The sequence below is a fragment of the Sturnira hondurensis genome, unplaced genomic scaffold, assembly GCF_014824575.4.
Source record: "Sturnira hondurensis isolate 20B ecotype Veracruz unplaced genomic scaffold, ASM1482457v3 Scaffold0008860, whole genome shotgun sequence".
In the NCBI taxonomy this organism is placed as follows: Eukaryota; Metazoa; Chordata; class Mammalia; order Chiroptera; family Phyllostomidae; genus Sturnira; species Sturnira hondurensis.
This window is the reverse complement of record NW_028081491.1, coordinates 3,920,141-3,941,551: the sequence shown is the minus strand read 5'-3', so window position 1 is coordinate 3,941,551 and position 21,411 is coordinate 3,920,141. Positions and strand designations below refer to the sequence as shown.

At 38.5% G+C, this 21,411-nt stretch overlaps 1 protein-coding gene across 2 annotated transcripts in view; it reads left to right on the top strand.

Annotated features, from left to right (window-relative positions):
• Positions 1-21,411, top strand: part of FAM120A (family with sequence similarity 120 member A) — a 130,727-nt gene that overhangs the window by 7,355 nt on the left and 101,961 nt on the right. For both annotated transcript variants that reach the window (XM_037056231.1, XM_037056230.1), the window contains exons 2-3: positions 11,140-11,386; positions 14,764-14,846. In XM_037056231.1, the coding sequence (XP_036912126.1) occupies positions 11,140-11,386; positions 14,764-14,846 (330 nt within the window). The remainder of the gene's footprint in view (positions 1-11,139; positions 11,387-14,763; positions 14,847-21,411) is intronic.

The window sequence follows — 21,411 nt, the reverse complement described above, 5'->3', positions numbered from 1 at the left end:
GCCTAGAAACATTTGTAGTGTTCAGAACTTGAGGGTGTCTAGTGTACAGATGCCCAGGATGTTGCTGAACATCCTACAATGTATAGGACAGCCCCACAGCAAAAAAGTACCACCCCCAAATATCAGCAGTGCAGAGGCTAGGAAATCATGGTGCGAACAAAAGAATTCTAAGTTGGGTCTTTAGTAAAGCCATATAAATGTTCAAAATAGAGATTTCTAAGTATATGAAGAAGAGAAGTAATCAAAATTACAACCTAGTTTTCTGAATTAAAATATGTACATATACACATCCCATTTCTTAAATGTTTCTAGACCCACATTCTTCATTTTGTTTTGTACAGTGGGAATTTATACAATGGAAAGAAACAAATTAGCACATAGTATACATTCCAGCCTTAGCGAGCAATCAACCATAGAATAACTGCCAAATACCATGTAATAAGAGGAGGTACTTTATTTAAAAATTTTTTGATATGATTGACATACAATATTATATTACTTTCAGGTATGCAACATAATGCTCTGATGTTTGTATATATTGTGAAATGATCACCATTGTAAGTTTAGTTAACACCTTGCATAGTTATAATTTTTTTTTCTTATGAGAACCTTTAAAATCTATTTGTTAACACCTTTCAAATATACAGTACATTATGGTTAACTATAGTTGCCATGCTGTACATTACATCTCCAAGACTTACTTATTTCATAACTGGAAATTTCTGTCTTTTAAACACCTTCAACCCATTTTGCCCAGCCCTCACTCTGAAGAGGAGATAGTTAGCAGGGGTCTAATCCATGGCTGCGGACCACATGTGGCCCAGGCTATTGGTGGTCCATAGATGGCTATGAATGCCGCCCAAAACCAAAGGGTGAATTTACTTAAAGCCTTCTTTTTCTTTTTTGCTCATTAGGTTTTGTTAGTATTTGTGTGTTTATTGTGTGGCCCAAGATAACTCTTCTGGTTCCAGTGTGGCCCATAGATGCCAGAAGGTTGGACACTCCTGGACTTTAGAATTTGAAAAATTAGATTATTTTCCAATGGCTTTATAGACCAAATTTTTAAAGTATACCAATTAGGCCTCGGCTGGTATAGCTCAGTGGATTGAGCACAGGCCTGTGAACCAAGGGATCATGGTTTGGTTCCCAGTCAGGGCACGTGCCTGGGCCAGTTCCTGGCGGGGGATGCATGAGAGGCAACCATACATTGAAATTTCTCTCCCTTTCTCCTTCCCTTCCCCTCTAAAGATAAATAAATAAAAATCTTTAAAAAATATACCAATTAGGCATAAATGAATCAGTTTAGATAAAAGTATTCTAAAATGCTCCAAATGTCTCTATGTAGCTGGTACCATTTAAAAAAATTTTAATTATGTTTGTTTTCTGTAGAAAGTCCTATAATGGCCTTACCTGTTATCTAATACTTAGAACATTACCTGGTTGTCCCGTGGGTCTTTTAAAATGCATGTGATAAATGGATATGTAAACCAATTCGAGACTCACCAGCTACTCAGTCCCTCTACAAAGCAGTATTATGGCAGAAGATGGTAGAAAGTTTGTGTTCAAACCCAGTGGCTACCTGACACAAAGGTGACACCTAAGTTATGCTTCTTTTCTTAGGAGCTGTGCTGAAGACATAAAAGAGGTGAATGCGTAGGGAAGTTGGCTGAATTTAGCCATTTTTCTTGTTTTGCCTGATTCTATCAAACTAAGTTTGATAGAGATGTCTAAAAACAATAAAAACTATTGTTTTTAGACATCTCAGTGCCTGTATAGAGTTGAACTTGACACCCTGAATTATCTGTAAAGATGATGGTAAGTCTGCAGTAGTGAAGGATCTGTGATCTGGAAACATGATCCACCCCAGTCATTTGGCATTTCCTACTTGTCTCTGGAGTAAATTGGCTTCTTTACAAAGACCAAATCTACCATGCTTTTGTTATTTTGCCAGTTGGTGTAGAAAAGTAGACTGGAGGGTATATTGCTGGAGGGTTGACTTTTTGTCATGCAGTGCCTTGATCAGATCAGGAGCAGAAGTGCCAGCCAGCCCAGACTGGGGGGGGCTGCTGCACCACACTGCTTAGATGAACATGAACACTATGGTATTTCACTTGCCTGTACCTATGTGAGTGATAAAATATTCCAGTAAAGAGTTTGCAGATGTCACCAACTTGAAATAAATTGTGTCAATCTGAGATTCTCTAAATTATGGAACTTAAATTTTTTTTGCATTGTTTAATTAATTTATTTTTACAATTTTTAAAAATTGTTTTTCCAGTACAGTTTTCTGCCTTTTGGAACTTAAATGTTAATGTCTTGTATTTTGCAATTAGATTTTCAACAATGATGTTACTGCTACGAGTGTGCAGAGTTATGAAATTAATATAATATGATAAATATACAAACAAATAATGTTGGTTTTTTCTACTTTTTGTCATTTTTATATTTTCACTTAAAGTTTATAAAGTTTAATTTGCATTTTTATGAAATCTGTCTTATTAATTTTGGGGGCAGAGAAATAAGTTTTATTATTGAATAAGTATTGATACCTTCTACTGTCACATCAGTCTGCTAAAAGAGATTGCAAAGGAAAAAAAGAAGTCTCATTCTTTTATATAGTGTGGCAGATACAGACCATTACATGCATGCCAATGTCATTACCCAAAGGAAAAATGCAATTTCTATCTTTTGACTAGTTGAACATTATATCATGGAGCCAAGTGACTGAGATTCCTGAGAAGATGGGGAGGATGATTGTCACTCTTCATTATACATTTTTATTTTTTAAATTGTGGTAAGCTATACAGTTGAGTTATACATAACAAAAATTGTACAGTTGTTCAGTGGAAATTAAATACGTGCACATTGTTGTGTAGCTACCACCACCATCCTTCTCCAGAACTTGTACCTTCATATTTCCCTGAATCTCATCTTTGGTGTGAAATCTCTTCCCTTGCAAAGGTGATTTTAGTTTTTGGAAAAGCCAGAAGTTGAGGGTGCCAAATTTGGACTGTAGAGGGGTGGAGTCACCTGGATGACTTGATGTTTTGCCAAAAAACTGTATAAGATGTGACGTCTGAGCCAGCGCACTGTTTGATGAAGCTGCTAATCATCAGTTGCCCATAGCTGCAGCCTTGGGAATCATCTGAATACTTTCGCGGAGGAACGTTCAAGCTGAATGCCTAATTTGATACAGATTCGTTGCTGTTTGCTCAGTCATTTTTGATTGTGACAGCCACACAGTATATATGCTTGCTCACTGGGGTCTACTGCCCCCACTGACTAGTGCAGTGAAGTCATTGTTCACACATGTGCATTCCAGTCCACTCTCCTTGGCTGCCAGGTTATGTGGCTGTTGCACAAAACCCATTCTCGTTATATTAACACTGGCTTGATTTTTTCTGGACAGACCTCATATAATACCTTTTGCATATTCATTGCTTTCGCCTTTTGGCCTCTATGAATAATGCTATGAAAATGGGTACCCATATTTCTGTTTGAGCTCCTGCTTTTAGTTCTTTAGGATATATACCCAGCAATGGAATTGCTTTGTCATATAGTAATTCTATGTTAAATTTTTTGAGAAAGCACCATACTGTTTTCCATAGTATGCACTAGTAGCTTCACCATTTTACATTCTCACCTGCATTGTGTAGTAGTTCCCACTTCACATTCTTATTAACACTTACTTATTTCTGTGTTTTGGCTTTATTATTATTATTATTATTGGTAGTAGCTAGCTCATTGTGGTTTTGATTTACATTTTTCTTATGATTAATGAAGTCAAGGGTCTTTTCCTGTGTCACACCTTTATTTTAAAAGGACTTTTTTCCTTGCCTTTGTGACTACTGCAACCAGTTCTTATCAGCAAGAGAAATACGTAAGGTAGGAAGCTTATTCAGCTTGATTTCAGACTTCCTGTGAAGGAGAGAGTCTCTTTTAGAAAGTACATGTCAACAATAAACATCTTCCACCAAATTAGAATTGACTTTTATGTTCTCATTCTTCTGCTGAACTTGAGTATTGAGTAAGTAGCTTCAGTTTTACCCACTTATACCTAGTGACCACAGTTCTTCTGGATAAAAGTGAACACCTGATTTAAAAACATAAAAACCCCCGGAGATATCTAGGTCAACTAATTCTCTTTTGTTCAGATTGACTTAAATCTTTTAAATCTGGTAGCTGGCTGGGGGATGTGTCCCATTATTTCTTGAGCTGATAAAAAATTCTAAAAAAAACCCCACATATGGTATTTTTTTTCTTTGTGTCAGAAAAATCTATATATGACAACTCATACAGTTTCAGGTCTGGTATCAAAGATATGAAGAAGCAGATCCCTTTTTACATAGCCATCTTCCTTAAAAATTAATAAAAGCTGACATTTATCAGGCACTTCTTATTTATGAATGATTCTGAACTGTTAACATAGTAACTCATTTAATCATCACAGCTACCCTGTGAGGTAGGGGAGTACAATTATCTTTGCAGATGAAGAAATGGAAGTACAGGAAGTATTAAAAGTAGGCAGTGGAGTTCACTCACCTGATGCCAGAGACAAAACCTCACTGTGCAAGTGCTTCTTCAGTGGAGATTAGGAGTAAGTAACTTTGTTACCTTTTCGTTCTATGGGACTGTCCCGTAGCTGCTTTCAGCATTGATAAATGTACTTGCAAAGTAAGCTTGGGAATGTTCCTTGTAAAAATAAAAGTTTTGATGTATCTGCCCTTTTAATGATGAAACTTAAATCTATTGAGATAAAAATTTACCTAGAGTTTTTGGTAAATACATAGTAGAATAAAAAATTTCCCCTTCTGAGTACAAAATCTTTCATTGAGAAGAGAAATAGGGCATTTTACCAGCTATTGAAGCTCCATAATGCTGACTGCACCCACTATATTTCTTGTGGACAGATGTGTGGAGAGGGAAGGCGAGGTGTTCAGTGGTTCCAAGGTGTTGGTTGTAGCTCCTGTGCTGTGCATGCAGGATGGTAGGATTTTACCTCTTTGATCTGAAGCTGCATTCTGATATGGTATGATGGCAACCACAGCAAAAATAAATCGTGGTAGGGGGTCTCTGGTTACCAGCATGACAGTGGCATTTTCTGTAAGGAGGCCACTCATGATTTTAAGTCTGGTTCACTCTGTAGGGAGAATTTTTCCCCTTCTGTTAGCTGTAGGTAGGTAAGTCAGGCTTAATGTTCTAGGTTGGTGTATACTTTTTGAGAGTTCAAATTGAAATAATTTTTCCAACAGTGTATCTAATAGTTTTGCTCACTTCTAAAATTAGAATTAAATAGACTAACCAATTTCATTGTACTGTGCCCAGTTTAAGCCAGAATCTGGAAGGCCAGGGAACTGGAAAAACAAAACATAGGTGACATAGATTAGACAAGATGGGAAATGGGAGTAAAGGAATTTAGACCAGAAGACATACTTGAAGGAAAAAACAGCTGATGCCGTGTCAGACCCTGCTAACCAAAGGTGTTAACTAACTTCTACATTTAATTTTTGTTTTTAGTTAGATAATTGCCTCTGAAGTTCTGTTTTGACACAACCCAGACCTTTTCCTGTACCTACCCAAACTGCAGCTAGCCTTCTTTTTACCCTACCTAGTCCTCTGCACCCAGTTCTTTATCAGGCTCTTTGACTTTTGGTTGTTGGACTTCATTCATTCGATCACTCACTCATAGGTCTGTTGTTAACCCAGTCCCATCTGTAGGAGGCCTTCTACTTCCCTTCGTCCAATTTTCCCGGGAGAGTTGTGTTTTCTTTTGTAGGCTCTGAGAGACATTGCCCACTCACCTGATAAAGTAGCTGAAAAGTCTTTTAGCTGATGTCATGTAGACTATTGAAATTTGTCTCTTCTCTCTTTATTTTGTAAAAGATTTTATTTATTTATTTTTAGAGAGAGGGGAGGGAGAGAAACATTGATCGGTTGCTTCTAGAATACCCCCAGCTCAGGCCTACAACATAGGTATTGAATGCCCTGACCATGAATTGAACCTGGAGGGAACCTCTCGGTTTGCAGGATGATGCCCAACCTACTGAGCCACACCAGTCAGGGCAAAATTTTCCTTTTAAAATAAACTTTTTGGAAACATTTTTGGTTTATAGAAAAGTTGCAAAGATGATTCAGAGTTCTCAAGTATCCTTCACTCAGTTTCCATGCATATCCTAGGAGCTGGTATAATTATTAAAATGAGAAGCATTGGTGAACACTAAACTTCATTATGTACTTCATTCAGATTTTATCTGTTTCTTGCCTATGTCCTTTTCGGCTTTAAGACCCAATCCTGGGTACCCTGTTCTTAAAGCTGACTCAACTCATTGGTCCACTCTGGTCTAAAACAGCTCAGCCTCTGTTCCTCTTGACACTTTGGAGGACTGATCAGGTGTTTGTAGGCTGGCCTCAGATTTTGGCTCTCTGAAGTTTTCTTATGATTTGGGGGAAGTACGCCGACGTACAGTGCCCGTTGCATCACACTGTACCACATGGTGCATGATGTCAGCAGGACTTAGTTGATCATGACCCGGGTCACTGGTGAAGGGGGTGTCTGCCAGGCCTTTGCTCTGTGATATGACTGTTGTCTCATTTGTTGGTTTGGTTCATGTAAGTTGTTACTCAGTGCAGCTCACGTTCAAAGGTAGGGGAGGGATTTTACATTATTATTTGAATTCTCTAGGGAAGATTTGTACCTGCCCCCTTTATTTCATAATTTATGTATATCAGTATGGACTTGTGTATTCATTTTGTACTTTGGGTTATAACCCAATACATATTATGTCATTTTGTTGCACAAATTGTTCCAGCTTTGGTCATCGGGTGTCTTTCAGGTGGGCTCCTGTGTCCCTCTCACACACCCCATACTTTGTTTACTATCAGTGCCTTTCTTTCTGGCACTAAAAGGTAGATGCTCCAGGCTCACCTTGGATTTTTTTGTCCCAGCATCACCCATTTTTCTCAAAGGTTGTCCCTTTTAATGGACCAGACCTGGGTTCGGGTGTTCTTACTTCTGAGTGTTGCTGCTTCTCAGGCCTCAGCTGACAACTGAGAGATATATATGTGTAGGCTAACCTATATGTGCACACTTAACTCCACTGATTTCTGTGCTGCCTGTCTTGTCACTTACCTACCAGTCCTTAGAGATGTCTCCATGGTTAATGCAACACCACAGGGTCGTGTTGGCCTCTTTCCTGCCTCTTTCCTTTGCACATTTCTAATCCCCTTCTCTGACAGGGAGGCACGAGTTTACCCACCATCCATTTACTCCATCCTTACGCACATAAGTGGACCTGCAACTCCGGGAGACAGATTACCAACAAGGATTTAGTGTCTCTGTGCCAGTCTCTGTCCTCAGGCCTCACAGTTTCAACTCAAAACTTGTTTTCTAAACTTAGCTTGGGGAGTTTACCACACCCTACTCAGTAAGGTTATTTCAGAAGTTTTATAATACAATTTGTTGTATTTATCAGTCTGCATTTTATCCTGGTATCCCTGACATTGTAGCAGATATTTAAAAAATGTGTGTACATTGAAGTTCATTCTCTCTATGAGGTGTATAATCATTTGAGTTTGGACAGATACACACAGTCATGCTGTGTCCACCACCCAGACAGCTCTTAACTTTTTCAGGGTTTTTGTGGTTTTCTTTTTCTTTCTTAAGTGAGTACTGCTGCACGCCACTTCCATTGCTTGCCCATTGGGAGGTGTCACATCTCTGTTACCTTGTGGTTTTTGATGCCATGTTGCCTTTCTATACATAAAGGCGTAAGGGATTTAAAGCTGGGGAAGAATATTAGAATTTTAGAAGTTGAAGGAACCTAAAAGATCCACTAATTTTATATTCCTAGCTGGGCAGTTTGGGCATCAAGCCAGAATTGGAAACTAGAAATTTTGGTCCCCCCCCGCCCTTCCCCATAATTGCCACTCTGGGTGTATGAGATAGAAAAGATGAGCAAGACCAGGGCACATATTGCCTCACTTTGCTTTAATTCAGGTTTGAAGTCTGTGCTTATGGGCGTGGTTTCTTTATTTTTTATTTTGGGAGGTTAATTCTAGCAGGCAAGTATTTGTTTAGTGTTGAGTGAGCTTTGGGGGAGGATTTAAGGTATTGTTAATCATTTGTAAATTAGTATTGTAGTAAATTATTAACAGTTCATTCACTTTGTTTTTAATGCCAGTCTGAAACCAAATGTTTTGAAAGAACACAGAACTGTATTTGGGGAAGAGGTGATTTTGGAGTGCTCCACTTTGCACCGTCTAGAGGCAGATGAAAACTTTCTGGAATTCTCTACTGGATGTTGGCTTTTACTGGACAGAGTATATTTTACTAATCTTTATAGGTAGTTTAAAGACTCTTAGAGGGATCCCAAAATGGGGCCATTAGTGTTTTTCATTCTTTTGGTGCTTACTGGGTGCTAGGTACCCAGGCTTTGATAAACAGATGAGTACTGTTCGTTGTCATCTGGCATGAGAGAGACATGTGAAAGGGGGAGCATTTCTCTATACTTTGGCGGCACCTCTGTGCCGCCAAAGTATTGGCATGGCTTATACTAGTGCTCCTTCAGCTTTTTATTTGATTTTTTAAAGGTCTTTTATAAGCATAATTGTACCATTTTAATACAACTATGGTTGTTTTTGCTTTTTCCCTTCCAGTCTTTTGCCACAGTTTTGCATGGTTGAATGTACAGGGTATCGTATTCTGAAATATATTTAGTATTTTGTCTTAAGCTTTTCCCAAGTTTCTCCACAACGCCATGTAGCTTCTGTATTTACTTAGCTCCTTAATGTTAACTTATTTTTTTTCCCCTAGGAGTCTACCCTGACCCTTTTTAGGTTTCCAGTCTTTTTTTGTTGGGTGTGTTGGTTTCTTAGGCTCTATTTCCTGTTGTAAGATTACTGGGTCAGAGAGCACGACCATTTTACAACTCTGGAACTACATTGCCTATTGTTTTACAATAGGCAGCCCAGCCCCCTATTGAAACCCAGCAGCCTTTTTGAAACCATGCCAGAGTAGACTGATAAACTGCCTACTCTGCCTCTATCACCTGCTACTTTCTCCACAGTGGGTTGGGGCTGCACACACACTGCACTCACCTCTGGGCTTTGCACCTGGCTCTTCGAAGCCCTTATCAAACACCCACGTGGACAATCCTGGAAGGACTGATCCCTTCCCTTACCTCCAGGTGGTTGTGAGGATGATGTGTTAGTAATACCATGAGACATGGCATTGATGGGCAGCAAGTAGGCTCTCAGGGAATATAAGCCACGTCATCTCTGGGCTTCTTTCCTGGAGGTAGGCAGGGCCAGGCTCTGAACTACTTACAGCATCAGTTTCCTGGAATGGGTTAGTCAACTCTCACAAAATATAAACATTGAGTATGCAATACTGAACTCATGCATTCAGTTCTGTCTCATCTCTACAAGCTGTCTGATCTATGGAGCAAGCATCCATGCGGTCTTTTGTAGAACTCCTTGGAGGGGTGGGGAGCAAGGGTGTGGGTAGCTCACATCCTTTCATTTCATGGACTTTTAGAGTTTGTGCAGACCTACTATTAAAGATGTCAAAACAGCCAGGAATTACTGGTTATTTTTAAGTGATTTAAGATGTTGCAAAGATGAAGTTCTGTGTAATAAGTGATTTGAGGTAGGGAGCTTGGACTTGAAGGTTATCCTTTTTAGAGTGAAAAGATGAAGCTGGCCTAATTTTAGAAAACAATTTTAACTATACTTTTCTATTTTAGTGGCTGTATAGTGTTTTTAGATTTAAGCGATGATGAAACAAGATCCTCCTATTCTGAGAAATGGAACATTATATGACTAATTGCATGTTTTATTTTTTCTTACAAAATCTTTTTATCAAAAACTTTACTTCAGGAATGCAAGAAATTATGTTTCATTTAAATATATATCTTTAAAAGGTTTGCTTTGCCTCTAAATGAGATTTCATTTTAACTAATTTTCCAACAAAATTTGGCAACTGATTCTGTTATGAGAATCAGTGAGAAATTAGTGTAATTCCACAGTGATGCATAGCAGATGACCAGTGAACACTAAAACTTAATTTCTAATGTAATTTAATTTTAATTCATATAGCCATATATTGGACATCGTGGTTGTAGAAATTTACATTTAAGGGCAGGTGATTTTCAGTTTTAGGGTTCTTTGGAGAGTAAATTTTCCACAGGAGCTGAATGACCTGATTTAGTTTAAAATTATGTCTTCTAAAATACCTTATTGTAGAAACAAACAAAAAAACCCCTACAGATTTTAATGAGTTTGGTGAACGAGTTTGGGAAACAGTAGGAGAGGAATTGGTTGTCTTTAACTTTATATATTTTAGGAAAATGTTTTTCAATGCCTTTTGGTATATGTTTAACATCAGAGAGGTTTTGGGCACCTTTTACTTGAGGTAGGTTGGGTGACTGTTTGCAGTGCGAGAGCCAGTAGAGTAAAGAGGCTTTGGCTATAGTTTTCATCACTAAAAAGGCATAAATTTAGACTTAGTCTCCAGGTGGTCCTGAACCTCATGCTGCACCACCAGGCCTGGTCTTTGCACAGAATAATAAGCATGTGACAATTTCTTGGGGGTAAATGTTTTTATTCTTATTAATATCACCATATGTTGAATGCTTTGGTATATATAACTAGTATATGAATATATTTGACTTTTTAAAAAAATCCTTCTGATTATTTTGCTTATTTGACAACATTTGATCTACTCTGAAGAAATTATTCTGGTTTCACTGAGGGTAGCTGACTTCTGCCTGTTACATTCCTTCACACTTCTTTATTTTCCTGTTCTGCCTCTTTTGTCCCAACACCCCTTTTTCCTTCAAAATACTGTATTTTGTTGGGGCTTGGCATTGTGTATTTTTAAGCAAGGTGATCTTTGAACTTAACAAGAAACCAGAAGTTAATGTTCAATGTTTAGGAGATCATATGTTATTGATCAAGACACGATTTCCCATTTGAGTAGTGTGCTGCACACTTTTGTCGATGGCACTTTGGACTGTTTGGTTCTCTTGGGTCTTTCCCATATATGGGGTTTGTGGATTCTGTGCAGACATGTCTGCACATTGAGCATGTGTGCTGCTGTGGTGCCCAGCCTCTGACCCAGTGTCCTTCTCACTTGCACAGGTTGCGCAGAGCATCGAGGACCATCATCAAGAAGTGATTGGTTTCTGCAGAGAGAACGGCTTTCATGGCTTGGTTGCATACGATTCTGATTACGCACTGTGCAACATCCCCTACTATTTCAGTGCCCATGCCCTAAAACTGAGCCGGAATGGGAAAAGTCTCACCACAAGCCAATACCTGATGCATGAGGTAGCCAAGCAGCTGGACCTGAACCCAAACCGCTTCCCTATCTTTGCCGCTCTGTTAGGTAGGTGGGCAATGTAAAAACTGTCTCAAGTCATAAAGGAGTCCTGTACAGAAACATAGTGATATTTTAAATTTTAGGTCTGGAATGTTTTGAATTTTATCTTAAATTTAAAAGAATTAAGGAAGGTCTCCTCCAAAAAGCACTTGTGAGTATTATTTTGGTGTCACTGGTAATATGCCTCCTTTGTTCTGATGTGTTTGTTTATGTATTTTGCTATCTGGGCCAAAAAACTAATTTTGTGAATGAATTACTTAAAGTTTGGGGAAAGTAGCATTTTTAAAAATCACACATGAACACAGTCCCACTATGAAAATCAGACATTTAAACCTTCGGCAAAATTATATTAGTTATAGAAGAAAATATGCTGTGGAGTTAGTACTGTACTGTTGGGTTTCTCCCCTCATTTTAGGACACTCACTACTTTAAAAGAAAAACAACAAAAATAAACTAATCTTGTTTTACATTTTAAGTAGGTATATAAATGTCTTTAAATTTCTCTTGGAGGAATTTCTTATGTTGAACACCTAGAAAGAATTAAACTTGTTTTAACTAAGGTTTTATATACTGTATTTAATTTTTTTGCTTAAAAATGACTTTACAATAGTTAATAGTCACGTGTCACTTCATGTCTGTGTTTTATGATTATTTTATTTTTTTCTCTTCTGTCAGCTCCTCTGTCTGCGTGTCTGTAGCCACTTGAATATCCAGCTCTAGGTTGTTGTGAGTTTGTAAGGATTGTGTCCACAGTAGAAGTAAACATGTTTTGGACGAGGCCCTCCTTTTTGAACAAACCCATTCAATGGGTTTCATTAAAACCCATTGAATTGGGGTGATGGGATTGAAAGCAGTTCGTAACACACACAGTCTTACTGAAAAACATGTGAGCTCAAGATAGTGAAATCACATTGTACTTTCTCAGTTTGTAGTCTGTGGAGGTTAGCAGCTCAATCTGTTTGTATTAAGAAGGGAGATATATTGTGGATTACTTTTAGAAATTTCTAGTTAACAGATTTTAATAAATATTTCAAAAAGTTCTTCACAATTAGAAATTATTGTAAGCAGGTCACAGTTTTTCAGTTTATTTGATGATAGCATTTCAAATTGTATAACTACCAGTCAACGAAATTTCCTAACTTGTCTTTATTTGAATATAATCTCAAATCTGTGTCTCTAGGTTGGCTGTTTTCTGTCCATCTTCTTAAGCAAAAGTTTCATATTTACTTAAATGCTACGCAAAACTACTTGGGGATATTAATTGACTTTATTTTTCTTAAGATTTTATTTATTTATTTTTAGAGAGAGGGGAAGGGAGGGAGAAAGAAAGGGAGAGAAACATCAATTAGTTGCCTCTTGTACGCACCTGACTGGGGACCGAGCTGGCAGCCTTTGGCTGTGTGGAACAATGCCAAACCAACTCAGCCACACAGGTCAGCACAGCTAATTGACTTTTCATGGTCTAGAAAATTATATGCTTTTTAGCATATGAATACCTTAGTTTGAGATACAAAAGATAATTTATTTTATTTCAGAAGCATTGAATATATTTCTTGGGATTTAATGCCAACTCATACTCTTTTAGCTAAATTATTTTGTGAAATTTTAAAATAAACGGGAAACAATCAGTAACATTTTGAAAAGTTAGTAATGAATTACTGTGTTTTTCGGACTATAAGAGGCACTTTCTCCCCCCCCCCCCACTCCTGCCATGTGGGGGAAAGGGGTGTGTCTTATAGTCCAAATTGTAGAGTGCCTGGCTCACTGTGGGGGTGGGGTGGCGTGGGGTCACAGGTTATTAAATATTTTACCACATTTTTTGCTTCAAATTTTTTTTTCTATTTTCCTCCTCTAAAACCTAGGTGCGTCTTGTGGTGTGATGCATCTTATAGTCCTAAAATACAGTAATTTAGGGCTTGGAATTTCTTCCAAGAAAGTTTAGATAAGTTATGGGCAAACTCTTAATTGGATGAGGTATTTTAGATTTTGTTTAAAAGTTTTGGTATCTTCAAGTGAGAAAGATTATTTTTCTTTTCCCTTTTATAGTAGAAAGTATAGCTTTATAAGTTGTATTTTAGAAAAGTTGAGTGGAATCCTGGCTGATGTGGCTCAGTGGATTGAGTGCTGGCTTGCAAATCAAAGGGTCACTGGTTTGATTCCCAGTCAGGGCACATACCTGGATTGCAGGCCAGGTCCCCAGTTGGGGGTTCGTGGGAGGCGGCCACACATTGATGTTTCTATTCCTCTCTTTCTGCCTCCCTTTCTCTCTCTAAAACTAGAGAAATAAAATATTTTTTTAAAAAAAAAGTTGAGTGAAGTATTCATCTAAATTGTGTTTAACTCATGTTTTAATAGACTGTTACTGAGGTTGGAATTGGAAATAGTTTTTCATGTAGAAGCTTAAACAAATCTCAGACACTTCACACTTCACAGTGAAGTTCTGTGCAGTCCACAAACAGGAAAGCAGTGCAAAGCAGTGACTATGCAGTTACGACGTAGCTCTGCTCCTCTGGACATCGTGGCAGTTCAGAACTTTTATATTGTGATTTTGTGTGCTAGAATATTATGATTAGGAATATTGCAAATGATCTCACCTTGTTTTGCTTTCTATTAGCAGCTAATTAATGAATCTATTATCTCCGTGTGGTGACTGAATTATGATACAAAAAATCACAGAATTATTTAGGAAATTACTGCTTTTAAATTCCATCAAGATAACTACATATTGAAGATGTCAGTATATCAGGCATCGAGCGCTACAGTGAAGGGAGAATGTTTCCCCAAAATGTAGCTTCTCCACTGAAGACAGTTCTTATTTGTGACATACCCTATTGGTAGGGTGCGCAGCTGAATGACACTGCTTGATGGTGTTGTGGTCTTTTCTTTTTCACATCTATTTGTAGGTGGTGGTGGAAATTGTAGGAGGAAGGTAGGTTGTTGATCCACGCTACAAGAAATAGTTGTCACTTAAACCTTGCTGCAGAGTCCACCTTTGCTATTGAACTAGTTCACAGTGTGCAGTGGTCTCATGAACTAATGAAAACTTGTATCAAGTGAGCATTATCGGGCTGACCTTAGTCCTGTGCTAGGAAGTTGCCTGGGTTGTTACACAATGACCCACTGTAAAAGCTGTTGGAAGTGGACTGCAAATTCATGTTGTACTTGAGGCAGCTGCAAGAAGTCTGCCTGCTGTATGCTGCTTTATATTAAAAAAATATTCCCCATTTCTTTGTGGAAGTTTTATGTGGTTATCAAGTGAGGTGGTCCTAAAAAGTCATATTGTAAAGTCTAAAGCAAAGAAAGAAAGGTAATTTTCAGTTTATAACAGTTTCCCTGTGTCACTCATGGTGATAGCTTTTATAGTATCCATGTTTGCATTCCAGGAAATCACATTCTACCTGATGAAGACCTGGCTTCCTTTCATTGGAGTTTACTTGGTCCAGAACACCCACTAGCCTCACTTAAGGTACAAATTAATTTCATTTCTAACATTGGTAATCATCAACTGTTGACTTATGACCCTTACTGTAGAAGGAACTGTACCGCAAAGTTAGCAATGTCATGCTTTCCCCTAAATTCAGGATCAGTATTGCCTTAAAAAAGAATCTGCCTTGTCTTATTTCTAAAACCTATATTTTAGAGAAATTATAAATGTTCTTAAAAAATTCCTTAAGCCCAAGTGTGTATCAGTAGATGAGTGGATAAAACAACTATGGGACATTTACACAATGGTATACTACTCAGCTATAAAAAAGAAGAAAATTTTACTCTTTGTGACAGCGTGGTTGGACCTGGGCAACATCATGCTAAGGAAAACCAGTCAGAGAAAGACAAATACCATATGACTTCACTTATGGAATCTAATGAACAAACTGAACTAACCAGGAAAATAGAGAGAAACTCATAGATGGGGAGCAGGCTGACAGCTCTGAGGAGGTGGTTAGGGGATGCAGCGATGGAGCAAAACTGAAAAAGGATTCATGGATATGGAAAACAGTGTGGTGATTGCAGGGGGCAAGGTATAAGGGGATAGATTTTAGTGGAAAAATACAATAAAAAATAAATTTAAAAAATATCCTTAGAGAAATTCTTCATGCCTTGTACCTAAAAGATGGAATTCTTTCAGCTAAAAATTTTATATGTTAATTTTCTTACTTACAAATACTAGTTTTTAATATGTAATAGTCATCTGTTACGTATATATCAGTGTCCTAGCATAGTGTGATACATTTTGTAACTTTCTTACACATTTTCTAAAACTATAAAAGTCTATTTAAGACTTGAATGCTTTTTAAATGATGGAGAGGACCAAAATTCACTAGAGAAATGATCCATTTGTACTTAATTTTGTTCAGAGAAAGTATTTTATTAACATAATATTTATTATCTTTCTCCCCTTCCTGTTTGTGAAAGTTACGAACATCTGAGAAGATGCACTAACTTTGATTTTCTAAAGTGGGAAGGTTTATGGTTTGATGTGCGCACAGTAGTGGAATGGATATGAGTCACTGGGAAGCTTGGAGTTGCACATGTGAGTGGCTTCTTGTGGTTTTTCCAGCTCCCTGTGCTGGGTAAATTGGCTGTGGCATTCTGTACTATTAGTGTTACAATCACATGTGCAGTTTGTGAGGTGGAGAATTAAGAAATCGGGATGTAGACTAGCTGGCAGTTTGGTTCTCACTTCCTTGTAGTGAAGGGGAAGTTGCATGGAATAGTTTCTGAAGGTACTTTTTCTGTAAAAGTGTGAGTTCTGTCAGAATTACTTTCCTTCCAGAAGATGGGTTAGTTTCAAATTGGAGTTTTTATGTTTTAATGGAGAGTGAAATTTGGTGATACCTGAAAGTTCAAGTGGAGTTCCTTTCCTTTCTGTTGTTTTGTTTTTTGCCTCCCAGAACCCATTTTTTGTCCCCTTTTACTAACATGACACGGTGTTTTCCGTCCTAATAGTTCTTGGTGTGAAGTTTTTCAACTTCTGTCCCAAAGTAGTCAGCCTTTGTCCTCTTGTTAGAAATGACTTGTTTTCTTTCCCGTTTTTTGTCCTTGAAGGAGAACAGCTTTTTATTTGCTGTTTACATTTATGAAGTGCTACAAATTTGTAGTCTTCATTCTAAATTCCTGGTGATTCCATTATTTAAATGCAGATTTGGAAAAGGACAGTGTTAAATTGGGTAAACTTAAAGGTGTTGTGCTCATTACATTTGTTAAGTAGTATACTTTCGTAAGTCGAGACAAAATAAAGAACTGTTTCTTACAAAGTTTAAGTGTATTTGAGTGATGGGCTGGCTCCCAGGATCCTAGACGAGATGCACATATCTGAATTGAGCTAGCCTTCCTTCATGTTCAGAGCTTAAAAGTGAGGAGCTGTTTGAAGAATTATTAAAAAACTAATTCATCTGTTTGGTTACTAACATCATTGTCATGTGTTTTTCCTTATATTTTTGTTAAAAAATATTATATATATGAAAAGTTGAAATGGAAAATGTCTTTCAATATAGCCATCATCGTGGTTCAACAATTAACATTTTGCCTTGAAGTATTTATATTTCTATCTTTGTTTTTTAATTCAATGATTTAGAAATTGTAGATTCGTAACACTTCACCTGTGAAAACTTCCGTTTATACACTCTTAACCTAAAAATAAGGGTGATCTCTAACTTATTCATACTAGTATCATCACATCAGGTAAATTAGGAATAATCCCCTAATGCTATTTAATATTAAGTCTGAATTTAAATATTTCCAGTTGTTCCCTGAAAATCATTTATAGCGTCATTGTTTTTTTAAATTAGGATCCAATCAAGTTTTATGCATTATTATCATTGTATATTTTAAATATTATGTGTGTGTTTTTATGGCATAATAAAGAAGCAATCCAAAATAATTTTTCAGTGACTTGATAAGTTGTAGAATTTGTATTTTTATTTATTTGTTTATTTATTTATAAAATATATTTTATTGATTATGCCATTACAGTTGTCTCATTCCTCCCCTTCACTCCCCTCCACCCTGCGCACACCTCCCCCACCATTCCCCCCTTTCGTTCATGTCCATGTGTCACAAGTTCTTTAGATTCTGTATTTCGCACAGTACTCCTGCCCTCCCCACTGTCTATTTTCTACCTACTGTCTATGCTACTTATTCTCTGTACCTTCTCCCCCCTTCTCCTCCCACTCCCCTGCTTCTAACCCTCAATGTGATCTCCATTTTAATGGTTCCACTCCCGATCTAGCTATCCTCTTAGTTTGCTTTTGTTTTAGGTGTGGTTGTTAATTACTGTGAGTTTGCTATCCTTTCACTGTTTATATTTTTTATCTTCTTTTTCTTACATAAGTCCCTTTAACATTTCCTATAATAAGGGCTTGGTGATGATGAACTCTTTGAATTTGATCTTATCTGAGAAGCACTTTATCTGCCCTTCCATTCTAAATGAAAGCTTTGCTGGATAGAGCAATCTTGGCTGTAGGTCTTCAGATTTCATGACTTAGAATACTTCTTTCCAGTCCCTTCCTTCCTGTAAGGCCTTTTTTGAGAAATCAGCTGACAGTCTGATGGGAACTCCTTTGTAGGTGACTGTCTCCTTATCTCTTGCTGCTTCTAGGATTCTCTCTTTCATTTTAATCTTGGGTAATGTGATTAGGATGTGCCTTGGTGTGTTCCTCCTTGGGTCCACCTTCTTTGGGACTCTGTGGGCTTCCTGGACTTCCTTGAAGTCTATTTATTTCCTTTGCCAGACTGGGGAAGTTCTCCTTTATTATTTGTTCAAATAAGTTTTTCACTTGTTGCTGTTCCTCTTCCCCTTCTGGTATCCCTATAATTCGATGTTGGAACATTTAAAGATGTCCTGGAGGTTCCTAACTAAGCCTCTCCTCATTTTTTTTGAATTCTTGTTTCTTTGTTCTTTTCTGTTTGGTCATTTCTTTCTTCCTTCTGGTTCAGTCCCTTGATTTGAGTCCCAGTTTCCGTTCCATCACTGTTGGTTTCCTGTGCATTTCCCTTCATTTCAATCAGCTTAGCCTTCATATGTTCCTCTAATTTGTGGCTAAAATCAACTAATTCTGTGAGCATCCTGATCACCAGTGTTTTGAACTTTGCATCTGAAAGGCTGGCTATTTCTTGGTCACTTAGAATTATATGCTCTGGGGCTTTGAGCTGTTCTTGAGTCATAATGTTTGGTCTTTTCGCACCTGTTATGTATGAGGGGGCGGAGCCTTAGGTGTTCACCAGGGCCAGGCAACCCTGTCGCTGGGTTGTGACACTGTATGTGGGGGTGGGGTCAGAGGGGAAAAAATGGCGCTTTGCTCCGCTCTGCTCTCTCTCAGATTTCTGTCCCCTCTGCAGCTTCCCACAACAAATTGGGCCCCTCTGGTGCTGGTTCCCGGGTGTGTGGGCCCATGTACTCTCTAGGACCCTGTGGGTCTCTCCAACGAACTCTGTGAGCCTGGGAGCCTCTCCCGTCCCCTTGACCTCGAGAAAGTCTGTCCCATTGGTGCTTTTAGGCTCTAATTCCTGTTGGGGCTCTAGCCTGAGCCATCTGTCTCACTGTTCGCTCCTTCGCTTGGTTTATCTGTGTGTGAATGAGTGACTGCAGTCAGCCAGCTGCCCTGCGCCCTTACTGGGTCCGCCCCTCGCCACCCCACACCTGGGTTCCACCAACCACCTCCACCTCCGCTCTTGGTCAGTCAGACCCTTCTATCTTTCCAGCCCGACTCAGCTCCACTGCTGACTCCGCCCCTCTTACCAGTCTGGCTGAATGGTTCGTTGTTGTCAGAGTTCTGTACAGTTCAGTTTTCACTGTTTTGGCTGCGTTTTTGTTTCTAAAACTTCGCTGTCTTTAAATTTAGTTGTGGGAGGGGGCACAGTGTTTCCACCTGTGCCTCCGTCTTGGCCGGAATAAGTTGTAGGATATTTAAAGTCACATTTTGAAATTGTAAGCACATCTGGCTTTGAGTTAAAAAAGAAAAAAATTCCAGTACTTTAAAAAAAAAGATGTTATTTATTTATTTTTAGGTATGAGGAAGGGAGGGAGAGAGAGAAACATCAATGTATGGTTGCCTCTCATGCACCCCCCACTGGTGACCTAGCCCACAACCCAGGCATGTGCCCTAGGCTGGGAATCAAACCAGCGACCCCCTGATTCTCAGGTTGATACTCAATCCACTGAGCCATACCAGTCAGGGCTTTTTAAAAATTCCAATACTTTTTATGTTTTGACCTTATATACACATTTTCTATGTGTACCATTATTTCAGTCATATTCAAAGAGATCCTGGGAGATTGGATGTGATCATCCCCCCCACTATGAGCATTGCTATCATATAGCATTGTCTTCATCGTGTCTGCTTTTTAGTTTCTTCTTTTTCCCAGTTATTAAAGTAATCTACATTTTTTTGAAATTTGGTTAGTTGTTGCTTATGAAACTTTCTCATGAGTTCTGTTAGTCCTTTTTAACACTGTATGCTGTATACACAACTTTTAAAAATATGTGATTTTGGCCCTAGCTGGTGTATCTCAATGGATTGAGTGCAGGCCTGCAAACCTCAAGGTTGCCAGTTCCATTTCCAGTCAAGACACAACCATTAAATGGTTGCGGACCAGTTCCCCAGTTGGGGGCCTGCAAGAGGCAACCAGTTTATGTGCTTTTGCACTTTGGTCCGTTTCTCTCTCTCTCTTTTTCCCTTTCTTCTCTAATTGTAAATAAATAAAGTCTTTAAAAAAACAATATGTGATTTTGCATCCCCGAGTTCAAGTCGTCTTTGGTCTATTCTATTTATCCTACTGTGTTTTTAGCATTTTGCCAAAGTCAGATCAACTTGATTATTGTTCATAAGGGGTTAATGTTATGTGAACTCTTTACCTAATAAATTCAAAGCACTCCTTAGCATGTATTACCATCACCTGCATGCTTTCAATATTTCAACCTCACTGTCCACAGAGCTGGTTGAGTTAAGAGGAGAGCATGTCTAGGGTGGGCCTGAAGGTTAGGGAATATGAGAAGAACCTGCAGGGTCAGGAGGAACATGAGATGATTAGCTCATGGGATGGCATCCACAAAGAGGAAGTTGGGAAGGAAACAAAATTCTGTTATGTGCTCCCTTACTTAATAATTAGGGATCATGCTCACTAGGAGCAGGAATGCAAAGCTAGACACACTTAGAACCTAAAATCACTTGAGGGCTGTAGGAAAGGGGAAGTAAGGTGGCCAGTTAGGTTTTAAGATTTTCAATACTTCAGTTAATCTTAAAGGCTGCTAGTAAGATGATATTAAGTTTCTTAGATTTGGGAGTAAAGAATACATGCCTCTTCCAGAACCCCTTACTTCTGCCTCTTCTCAGAGCTCCATCCAAGACCCAGACTTTGCATATCTCCCTTTCTGATTTAAATATTCTGTAGTGTTTATAACCCTACCTTCCAATGAACTGATTTTTGGTCATTCACCTTCCTTTAATAGCGTTGCTTTTTCCTTATGCAGCTGGATACCAGAGCAATCTATCAGGTTACATCAAGAATAATACTTTGGTTTAAATTTATGTAGATTTTACCCAAAGTTATCCCTAACTTTATACTTTTTTATGTCTATTATTTGCCATCAAAAGTCACTAAGTGGTCTTTTTTACAAGTGTGTTTAGGAATAGTGTGGTATTCAACCCCAGGGAAGAGGAATTGAGGCTGGTTCAGAGAGAATAGCATGTTAGGGTCCCAGGAACATGGAGTGGACACATGGGTGAGGTTGGGGCACATGGCAAGGCTCTCAGTAGACCTCAGGATGAAGTGCCAGCAAAGCCGTTCTCCTCCCTCTCAGCTTGCCTGATGAGGTGCTGTGGGCTATGGCTGAACCTGTTGCCCAGTGTTTAGCCAGCCCACAGTCCACACACCCGGTGGGCCCGAGCCCTATCTGGTTTTTATGTCTTATGGAGCCAGCTTTCAGAGGGAAAACAGCGTAATTCCAGGTACTTTGAGGTTATGTGGCGTTTCAGACATACTGTACAACCTTATTGCAGTAAGGTAAGCCATCTTTTCTGGACTCCTTTTTC